The sequence below is a fragment of the Narcine bancroftii genome, chromosome 7 (assembly GCF_036971445.1).
Source record: "Narcine bancroftii isolate sNarBan1 chromosome 7, sNarBan1.hap1, whole genome shotgun sequence".
Taxonomy (NCBI): domain Eukaryota; kingdom Metazoa; phylum Chordata; class Chondrichthyes; order Torpediniformes; family Narcinidae; genus Narcine; species Narcine bancroftii.
The window spans coordinates 178,466,550-178,476,792 of record NC_091475.1 but is presented as its reverse complement, the minus strand read 5'-3'; the positions used below and the strand labels follow the sequence as shown (position 1 = coordinate 178,476,792).

The 10,243-nt window shown below is 40.7% G+C and overlaps 1 protein-coding gene across 1 annotated transcript; it reads left to right on the top strand.

Annotated features, from left to right (window-relative positions):
- Positions 1-704: 704 nt before the first annotated feature.
- LOC138740121 (homeobox protein CDX-1-like) lies at positions 705-7,675 on the top strand. The gene is made up of 3 exons (XM_069892522.1): positions 705-1,131; positions 6,011-6,156; positions 7,231-7,675. Exons 1-3 carry the CDS (start codon positions 705-707, stop codon positions 7,423-7,425), a joined length of 768 nt encoding a protein of 255 aa, XP_069748623.1. The 3' UTR covers positions 7,426-7,675.
- The last annotated feature ends 2,568 nt before the right edge of the window (positions 7,676-10,243 follow it).

The following is a 10,243-nucleotide window of genomic DNA, read 5'->3' as shown; positions in this document are numbered from 1 at the left end:
TCAATTGTTTGACTGAGGTCTCACTCACCTTTAAATTATTTTGTAAAGCCTGTGAGGTTTTAGTATAAACAATGAATTCGTTTAGTTTCTCGGAGTTTGCAATTAAAGTTTACAAAGTTTTCGAGCTCATTTGATCATTCACACCAGCTCTCTCTCTCTAACTCTCTCTCTCTCACACTCTCTCACACACTCTCTCTCTCTCCAATACTGATCAATGCATCCATGATGTGATATGTAATTGGGTGAATCTGCAGCCTTTGCGTGTCAGGTCATTTCCGCGATTCTTGCCCGGGTCATCCTCGCTGTCCGCAGAATAAGTTAACCTTCCAAATCTGTTTTTTTTCTCTCTCTAGTTTCTGAATTATTTTACTATTGGGAGTGAGGAGGTTAAAGTGCAGAAGGTTGAAGTAGAAAGAGGAAGCTCTTCGAACAATACTTAGTTGAATACGCAGCTCTTGATCGAGTCGTTCCTGTCTCCTTATCTTTTTAAATGCAAATCTTTGGCTGTACGAATTAGTTGACGTCACCTGCCTTTAGTTTGCCATTACTAATAGAAGCTTGTAAACAATCATTAATCATGTGGGACACGGGCGGATCGCCCTGATCGCCTTTGGAGACACTCTGGCAAACCAGGAAAAAAGTCTTGAAACTACAGTAATCTGGATTTCTCCAAAGCAGCATGCCGAATGCGCCCCGCCGCCAATATGTACGTGAGCTATCTTCTGGATAAAGACGTGAGCATGTACCCAGGGTCCGTCCGGCATTCTGGCATCAACCTGGGCACTCAGAATTTCGTCAACCCACCACAATATCCGGACTATGCTGGTTATCATGTCCCTGGAGTAAACTTGGACAATCACCCTCAAACTTCAGGATCCTGGCCTTCACCTTATGGTCCTCCCCGGGAAGACTGGAGTGCGTACGCAGCCCCTAGCAGCAGCGTCCACGCCATCAACACCTCACCAGGAACTTTGTCTTACAACCCTGCAGATTATAACTCCGTTCAGACCCCGGGAGCTGGCGTGATACAGCCTTTAAATAATAATCTTTTGGAACAGCATTCCCCCAATAGCCAAAGGCGTAACCCATATCAATGGATGAGGAAGCCAAACCAGCAGCTTTCAGCCACAGGTAAGATTCGGTTGAGCCCGTTCATGCTCCACGGCGGAAGATGATAAGAGAGATTGCTGCAAGAACTCCATTTTCAGGTAAAACTGGCGTTCCCGGACGGTTGCGTGACCATGCAGAAGCCCAATAATTTCATTTAACCACAATTGCATTTCTGTGGTAAAGATTGGTGATCGCGGTAAAAAAAAATGCTCCCTTTATGAATTATCTCTAGAGAGTAGCCGGAACACTGAAGTCAAGACAAAAGGAAGAAGCTTTCTCCCGGATAATTCTGCTGTTTTCATTCTACTCTATTACGTTCTGTGTATACAAAATATGAAGTTAAAATAATTCAACCCCCCCTCCCAAAAAAATAGCAGGGTTTCAAAGTAAAATAATTGTCGTGCGTGTTAGTCTCCCATAAAACCAATATTACTTTATTTTCAGGCACCTTCGTCACATGTCCTGTCAATGTTTTTAATGCTGAGGTTTAACTCTGATTGAATACCATCATAGATTTTTTAATTCCGGTAAATATTGATAACCTGGCCCATGTTAACGACCATCTGATATCTCATTCCTCCTCAACTCTGAAGTAATGCCGACTACCTAATATTTCTGTTTTATGTATTGTCAGTCTATCAGCAAATCTCGCTTAAACAGCAGTAAACGAGGAGGTAACACCGTGTCGGAATGTTTTTTAAATTGCTGTTGTAGGGATCATTTCCATGCAGGATATGAGTATTTATTAGTCGGTACTAATAAATGTCAGTATGAAGCAATTGAATAACAGCACCATTAATGTATAAATGATTGAGTAAATTGGTAACGCAGTTTATGTCGGTTATTCATTTTGCTTTTTCCACCTTAATTTATTATTAGTATTCCGATAAGCCTTTTGAATTGTGGACACATACATTAATTGTAATAACTCCAAACCTTGTTATCGACATTCGAAGATTTTATAACCAATTTCGACCATATAAATCACTGAACAGTGTCGACTTACAATTGTTTCTGAGTCATTAAGCAAATACTTTTATTAGTACCCGCTATTTTCCAACCACTAAACAACTGTATTATTTTATATAAATGGTCAATCTGAAAGCTGACACCACTGGCATACTATAGCGTAAGTTGTCTTCTCCCTTCAACCTCCTTGTTCCCCTTCTGGAGAATTGTCCGCAACTGAGCATCCTGATATAACACGACCATTTTCAGTCCTCTGCTGACATTCACCGCCGCCAAGTACAGCCAACTCTGAGAAAAATGGTTGTCTGCTTTGGCCCTTTCAGTGTGCAGACGTGGTTACAGTTTCTCTAATACTTCTTTAACTACTATTTAAAAATTCTTCCAGCAAACCGGCCAGATGAAGTTGGATTTACATTGGGAGTTGGCTAAACTTGCAAATCTGCACTCTTCACAATTGATGTTACGTCTACTGGACGATAAAGCGAGCGCTTCGGTCTTAATAAACCCAAAACAAGACGTGAACCACAATTTGCACGTCTCACGGTTTACAACTGTGAAGCCCTGAGAAAGAAGAGTTCAGGCCCGAAACGTCGACTGCCTTTTACTTTCTCCTCATGCTGCGTGACCTGCTGAGTTTCTCCAGCACTCTTATGTACTGCGCGGGACGCCAGCTACTGAAGGTTTTACCTCACAATTTCTTACATTCATTTTGAGTGGCTACAAATGAAATATAACATCAAATTGGTTGACGTTGTCCTCAACCTCTTTGGTCAAAGTGGAAGATAATATCATTCATTGTGCGCTTGCAGAAAGTGAAGTACTAACCTAAAATGCAAAGCAGGGCAGAGACAGCACGACCAGGAGCTGGTTATAGTTGTAATGTAAATTGATCCTGAAGACTTATATCGAGCGTAAATCTCTTTAATTTATTTTATTTCCCCCCCAGCCCCCGTCTCTGATAGTGAATCTCTTGTGTGTCACGACCTTTTAACCGATTGCTTTGATATACACCTTCTTCCACAGCCCCAGTCCATTGTTCCGTCCATCTCCCGGAAAAGGGTGGCGAATTTCGCAGCAAATAAAGAATTTTGACATTTCTGCATGATCCCATTCAGAGCCTTTTTCTTTCTTTTCATTCAGTTCCCAGGCCATCACGGAACAATAAATATTACTTATTTCAACTAACGAAGTGTTATCTGTGACATGCATTTACGTGTCAATGAGCATTAAAAGAAAGCATTTATGTGAAATCTTGACTTAATTTATAATGGTGAAAATTATTTTTAATGTGTCCTGCATTATATAAAAGCACTAAAAATAAACCTATTCCGCTCCTGAATTCTTAAAACTGCAAAAATTTAAATCTTTAAGTATTAATACTTACGGGAGGGGAACAGTGGTCGAAGAATAAGGTTCCTTTCTTTATTAGACAACAGAAGCTTGTGTGGAAGTTGGGGGGGACGCAAGGTTGAAATGCATGCCTTAATTTCCTGGTCTTTATCAAGTTTATATGGAATTGCGTTTTGGATGAACTCGAAGAAAAAAAATATAATCAAAAATCTGATCCCGTTCTCAATAGGTTCGCTGACCCTTCCACTCAGCGCTCGGGGACTATTTGTGTAATTCTTGTTCCAGCAGATAAGCACATGTGTTTGAAATGATTAATGTGTTTTTTTTTAAGTACATTTGTCAGATCATTTTTTTTGCCTTCGAAAAATATTCGTATGCGCCCTCGCTCCCAAGGCCAATCTTCATCAGCATTTCCCATTGAAATTCTTCAGCATTCTTCTGTCTTTAGGAATGGGGTTTTAAATGTAAATGTGCCGAGGTTTGTGATGAAAGGTTCTGCCGCCATTTGTTCATGAGTGGCAATTCAAACAGAACGCGCTTGTTATTCCACCACTGAAACATTCTCTTTGATAAGATCGCCTTGTACTGCATTGTTCGAGCTGTGTTCGCTTTTCAACAGCTGTATACATTTTCCATGGATCAAGCTTGTTTCTACGCGGGGCGCTTTTGTTGAGGTTTGCCGCGAATTACCTGAACAAAGTTGGCCTGCTGGCGTTCAACATCCAAATTTAAGGAAGAGAAATGCTTCTCGATATTGTGTACCGACATTGTTAAAAAAAAATGCTTTCGGGCACATAATGATAAACAATGTTGTTAAATCCGACTTAATTTACAAAATGACCACATTTAACGTGTCATTTTCAAGCTTTCACCATCCTTAGACGTGAACATAGCTGTGCGTCACACAACACACCTGTTTGCGGTATAAAGTGAGAGTCTAGATGCAAAGAATGGGGCCCAGTTTCCCGGCAGTTCTCAAGCCTTCGTGTTATTTTGCAAAATGGTAATTATTCTCTTATACTCAGATGCAGCATTTCTTGATAATGTTTTGGGTGTGTGTCCAGACTAATGCTCGCGCTGGCCTTTGTGACATAATTTATTGACAACTCTTGGCATTATTTTAGCAGCTTTTCCCAGTAATTCTTGGTGTTGACACAGCCCGGCCAGAATTTGACCTGATTTATGCACAAACCCCTCCAAGAATCGATATTTCTCCAGAGTATTCATTTGCCATTAACACACTGTTTCAGCCATTAGACGTTGTTGCAAGATTCCGCCTCATGTCAATAAAATTCTAATAAATGTAAAATTAAGTTACTTAAAATATCTTCAGAACTACTTTTGTTCAATGTCTTTTCAGTTTTATATTATAAACTCTAATCGATTAGGCAGAAATGTCATTCTCCCAACAATTTTCGGCCGCCCTTGACGAATAAAAAGTTGCCACGTATAACTTATCATGTACAGTGTGAACCATGGCAAAAGGATACATCCATTATACACCTATTGACCCATCAGCCCAAATTTCAATTCTGGGCCAAAATATTTGGGTTTGGAAGACAAACTCTTTCAAATCTTTCTTAAAACGAGGCATTTTAATGCGGCACGGTTAACGTAGCAGTCAGCACATCGCTACGACAATGCCAGTAACATGGATTCGTATCCGGCGCTCTCTGTAAGAAGTTTGCATGATTTTTCCCGTGTCAACGTGGGTTTTCTCCGGGTGCTCTGGTTTCCTCCCACCCTTCAAAGCTTATGGGGCTTGTAGGTTATTTGGGGGAGAGTGCGGCACGGGCTGGTGCGCGTGAAGGATAATATCGTGCTGTCTGTCTAAACAACGTATAAAGTAAGTGTACTGGAAGTTATTTGATTTGGGCACTTTTCGAAGCCTCATTGGGACACAGAACACACATGTAGAAAAATACCGAAGAAACTAGAAGAAATATAAAAGCTTGAGAGTTAATAGTAAAGAGTTAATAACATATTGCATAATAAAACCAGACAATGTTCTTCTTGTGCCCTGGTAAAGTTGGGGCGTTGCCTGTGGTTTTTCTGACCTGGTTAAACGTCTGAGTTCACCTATCGATTTTATTCTAAATTCCAAAGACACGTTTTTCGTCCTCTAAAGTTCTCCAAATCTATCGTCTTTATACGCAATACACAACCGCGCTGGGGAAAAAACTCAGCTCGTCACGCAGCATCCATGGGAAGCAAAGAGTTGCCAACGTTTCGGGCCTGAGCCCTTCGTCCAGGTGCGAGTGATGTAACCTGGAGAAACTTAAAACCGCCAGGTTCCGTTCATTAAGCTGTGCTGTATGATAACGTCCCAGACAGAAAGTACTTCGGGACGTCCGTGTAGGGTCAACGTTGGATTAAGAAACGATGGGCCACAAATAAAAGGAAAGAAGCGGAAACGTTGAGGTTTCAATTAAATAATGACTGAGCTACCGAAGTAGCTCAGTCATTATTTCACCCGGACACTTTCCAACGTTCGTTTAGGGGATTCGAGAGCACGCAAACCAAAGTATAGGGCTATTCGTTTTTTATTATACTTCAAGTACTTCTACTTGTTCTTTTATAGATAAAACGAGAACAAAGGACAAATATCGGGTGGTATACACCGATCACCAGAGACTGGAACTGGAGAAAGAGTTCCACTACAGCCGCTACATCACCATTCGGCGTAAAGCGGAGCTGGCTGCTAATCTGGGGCTTTCCGAGAGGCAGGTGAGAGACCAAGCACCTCCAGCAAAAGCGTGAAAGGTCGAAGAGCTCAAATCCAGAGAGTGGTTTACCAGTGACTTCTCCTCCGATCTCTTCTCTGGTTGATTTATAAAATCACGGCACTAGTGTACATGTTAACTAGCAAACGCGGAAGTCTACAGACACCATAACTGAAGTCAAAACACAATACTGGAGAAACTCAGCGGGTCAAATAGTGTACTTTATATTGCAAAGTTAAAGATACACGTTTCGGGCTAAAGCCTTTATGTTTTAACTGTAATTTTCTACCAATTTGTTTTCTGATAATTATGCAGTCAACCTCATATTGTGGGTCCAACTATCTGTAACTTATACAAATTGTGAAATGTAACTTCCAAAATCAGAATCGCCCTTAAAAAATTGATTTCCAGCTCTATAATTAATTGTTCCCATATACCTGGAGAGTCAGTCTTTGTGCTTCAAGACTCAGAGATGCAGAGAGATTCTCAACTTGCATTCATCACATGTCTTGGGCGATACATAGCTATCGGATGGCTCGTCATCTCTCTCCCTGATTGATCGCACAATAATATTATCGTTTAATCGTTTGAAATTAATTACGTGACATTTTCACGGTTGAATCGAATCAACGTCGAATGTCAATTTAACCGCGAAGAGATTCATCTCGCCAGTGTCCTAAAGAAATGAGAAATGTCCAGTTGGGCGTGGTAAGTGATATCACCGAATTTGAAATATATCACATTACTAACGGCCAGACGGTCATTCATAGGAAGTCCTATGACTTCCTCACAAAACTCCCGGGACCGGAGGAGAGTGGTGCAGACGCGGGTTGAAACGGAGCAGCCAGAGACAGTTTCGTCTGAAAGCTTCCTCCGTCCCGCAAAGAAGAATTATGTTTGGCTTCTGTGTTCGGAAAGAAAATCAACATATGATTTATAAATGAGCAAATCTTCTCAGTTATTAAATAGCTTTCCCTTGTAGTTTTATTTTGAAAAGTCTCTCTAATGGGAGGCCACAATCCTTTTAACATTGGATGGAAATACTAAACTAAACTGTTGTGTTTTCCGTCATGTTTAGGTGAAGATCTGGTTTCAGAATAGAAGGGCAAAGGAGAGGAAGATGACGAAGAAGAAGTTACAACAGCAGTCCCAACAGGCGTCAGCCCAACTGAGCCCGGTTCCTCCTGGATCAGCCGGTTCTCTGTCGGTTACCAACGGTGGAGTCCTGGGCCCCTCCAGCAGTGCCGTCTTACCTGGTGGGGTCTCCCAATGAACATGCAACTGTTTATACTCGAAGGGACTGAAGTGAACTGGCGCCGATTTACGCGAGGAGTTCCGGGCTCCTTCGTGTCCGAGAGGACATTTTACAGCACTCCACGAATTCATAATGGCAACGTTGGACGTTTTAAATCAAACATTTTATTCCATTCTTCAGGCAGCAATAATCAGACTCTAGTCGCTGTGAAGGGCACCGAGGATTTGCTGCCCACCTACTGACAATGTGAACCAATTGTAATTGAGATATTTTTTAATGTGTGTGTTTCCTGCTTTATATTAGTTGAATTTTAAAATATAGTTGTCAAAGGTTAGATTCTATCCAAGTCTGTGAAACACAATCAGACATTTCAAATGTGAATTCCCTTTCTCCCCGAAATACACCCAATTGTCCTGTACTTATTTTAATTGGTTATGTTTTCATCTCTTGATGTACATAATTTCTATGTTTTCCCTTTAGAGATGCCTTTGTAAATCTTTTGGGTTAGTTGTGAGGACTAGTTCATTGCAATGTAGATTTTAAAGTCCGAATCACAGAATTTGATTTATTTCACAAAGTGTGTGGAAGGCGATAGTATTTTTCAGCACTAGTTTTCTTTGATGGGGAGGGAAAAGAGACTCGGATCATCGTTGCTCCAGGGATATTGAGTGCCACAATATTCCTCCAATTGAGTGGTTGCATTTGGAAAGAGGGGAAAGCACTTTCACAGAAGTTAATGGATTGGTTTTACAGTAGTGGGATCACTGACAATTACTTAACGATCAGATTAATCTTTACTGTCCAAGGGCATCCACAATATTGAATCTTTAGGACGCTGCGTTTATAATGTTCCAGCAATTATCCACGTGCTTGGAATAATTTACAAATTGCTATTTTATTTGGCTGTATTACACTCCAATCTTAATTTCCATTCAATGCAAAAGGTGAACGGCGAAGGACTGGGAAACAACGTGGAAATGTGCATTCAATATCTTTTGCTTCAATTCTGTCCTATAATAAATTGAAGTTCCACGAGAGAAAAATAATTAAATATAAAGTGACATACAGTCTCTTTAACCTTTGGGCCGATTGACATGAGAAGATCCGTCGATTGTTTGCTAGAGTGGAAGAGGTCACATTATCACTTTGCGCATTGTGCTGGAAACGTACTTTGATACTTCCTACATGCTATCGAATAAATAGAGCTAGATAATTGATCTTATTGCCCATGAGTTTACTGGGGTTGCTATGCGTTGCTGTGAAACGGCAGACCATAAACTGTGTTTGGTGGCAAACCCGAGCAGAACGGTTGTTTGTACAATGGTTTCAGGGCAAAAGTTAGCATGGAGATTAAAAGTTTGTGAAGAATGAGACAACAAAATATGTGCTCATAAAGCTAGAGTATTTCTCATCGAAAAAAAACCCCAGTGTGGAATACAAAATGCCACAAGGGTCCTTCAAATAGACCATGGACAATATGAAAAACTATGGCAACAAACAAACAGCCAGGGTTTATAAAGCCCATTTACCATTAGTGGCAAATGTCGGAGAAAATCTATTGGAAATAAAAATAATTCATGAATGGTTTCTTTTTCTGAACAATTTATCTTCCTAAATTTGCTCATTTCGACTTAAGGGGGCAGAGGAACACAAGAGTTTTTTTTTAACTTTATCCATCTTGCTGTACTTCATTCAGATAGTGGCATCCTCCTCTGAAATTGAGATTTATGGGCAGGTTTGAGACCAAATGGAGCCACCTCTCTTACAGCATTGTTCGAATGTTCCATTCCATAATATTCAGTAAGTGAATTCCCACAAACCTAATGATATTTGCCTGTTTTAGTGTAAGCAATACAACATATGGATAAATATGGTCAGGCCTGGATTAACCATTAAGCAAAATAAACACGTGCTTAGCACATCAAGGGAAAGGGGCACCACAGAGTTTTTTTTCCCCCAGTGGTGGATTTACCATGATGCAACTGAACTAAGGCCTCACAAAAAGGGGCCGCACAATAAATGAAAAAATATACTGGTTATATCTATTATTTCGCATTCAGCATTTATTGAGTCTTAATGTCTTGTCATTTCGACAATGGGGAGCCATTGTTGGGCTGTGGTTTAGGGCATTACTTGGCCTTAATTTGGCCCTACCCAGGGTAGTGAGGTTATTGGATTTGGTATTCTCCAGACTGTTTCATATTCATGTACTAACCAGGCCTGAGCCTGCTTAACTGGGTAAACATAGCAGGCCCATTGCTCCTCATTCCACCACTGTTCAGAGTCCAGACAATATGATGAATAAGCCAAAAAATGTCAACACATTTGGGTACCCTGTCATATTAATGGAATGTCTGCTTCCATGTGGCTGGCGACAAGGGCCAAAACACTCTACAATGCAAAATTAGAGTTGGTATTTGTGAATGGACTCAAGGCCAATATGCTGTATTGAGGCAAAAAAACAAATGTAAGAAATAGGAGCGGGAGTGGGCCACCTGGCCCATCAAGCGCGCTCCGCCATTCAATAAGACCATGGTGGGTGTAAGAAGTCAGTGGACAGGCAGCTTCCATAGGAGAAAGGATCTTTTTAAATTTCAATATACATTTTATTCACAATAAACTGTATGTATGGAGTACATTCCTAGTATTATGTTTACATATACGCAAAGGAAAACAGCACTACATCTTTTCACATTTAAAAATTTTAATTTAAAATTTAAACATACAGCACAGTAACAAACCATACACCCAATTAACCTACACGCCCAGCACATTTCAAATGGTGGAGCCCCCCCCCCCCCCCAGGAAAACCCATGCAGAATGTGCCAACTCCTTA